This window comes from Penaeus monodon, chromosome 15 (genome assembly GCF_015228065.2).
Source record: "Penaeus monodon isolate SGIC_2016 chromosome 15, NSTDA_Pmon_1, whole genome shotgun sequence".
NCBI classification, from domain to species: domain Eukaryota; kingdom Metazoa; phylum Arthropoda; class Malacostraca; order Decapoda; family Penaeidae; genus Penaeus; species Penaeus monodon.
The window spans coordinates 8,027,158-8,027,772 of NC_051400.1; the positions used below are offsets into that span (position 1 = coordinate 8,027,158).

A 615-nucleotide genomic window follows, 5' to 3' on the forward strand; every position below is an offset into this window, starting at 1 on the left:
GATCTACTCCCACCCCGGCAAAACAACACAGCAATATAAAAAGCAATATAACCACAACAGAGCCAAAAAAAGCAAATTGGTTCTATCAAACCAGCGTTAACCTCGCGTCTTCCCCCTCCGCTCCCTTTTAACAGAGGTGTGCCTGCAGGAGAGAGAGGAAGGACCTTGTCGCGCCGTCCTGAAGCGATTCTACTACGACGTGGACCACCAGCAGTGTCGCCAGTTCACGTACGGAGGCTGCAAGGGAAACAGGAATAATTTCGAGTCCTATGACGAGTGTGCGCAGGCGTGCGAGTTCAAGCGTGAGTTGGGTTTTTGTTTTGATGTTCTGGTGTCCGTTGAGGTTCTGGATGTGGTGGATGTTGTTTGGATGTGTTCTATTTTTAGCTTTCTTTCTAACGATTTTTTGTTTATTTGCTCCCACGTGTCTGATTGATTTGTTTAATGCGTTTCCTCTTTTTCTCCTACACAGCTCGCCCGTCTCCCTTGCCTACGTAAGTATTGAGATTTTCTGATTAAATTATTTATCCTTGAGGAAAGTGGAAAGTGGGATTTATTATTGGATTATTGTCTATATTTTTTAACTTTTTTTTTCATTGCATTGTATGTCTGAGG

At 43.6% G+C, this 615-nt stretch overlaps 1 protein-coding gene across 1 annotated transcript in view; it reads left to right on the plus strand.

Annotated features, from left to right (window-relative positions):
- LOC119581722 (spondin-1-like) overlaps nucleotides 1-615 on the plus strand; it is a gene marked incomplete at its 5' end in the record, with an annotated part of 49,715 nt that overhangs the window by 35,670 nt on the left and 13,430 nt on the right. The window contains 2 exon segments of the mRNA XM_037929847.1: nucleotides 135-302; nucleotides 473-494. Of these exon segments, the coding sequence (XP_037785775.1) occupies nucleotides 135-302; nucleotides 473-494 (190 nt within the window).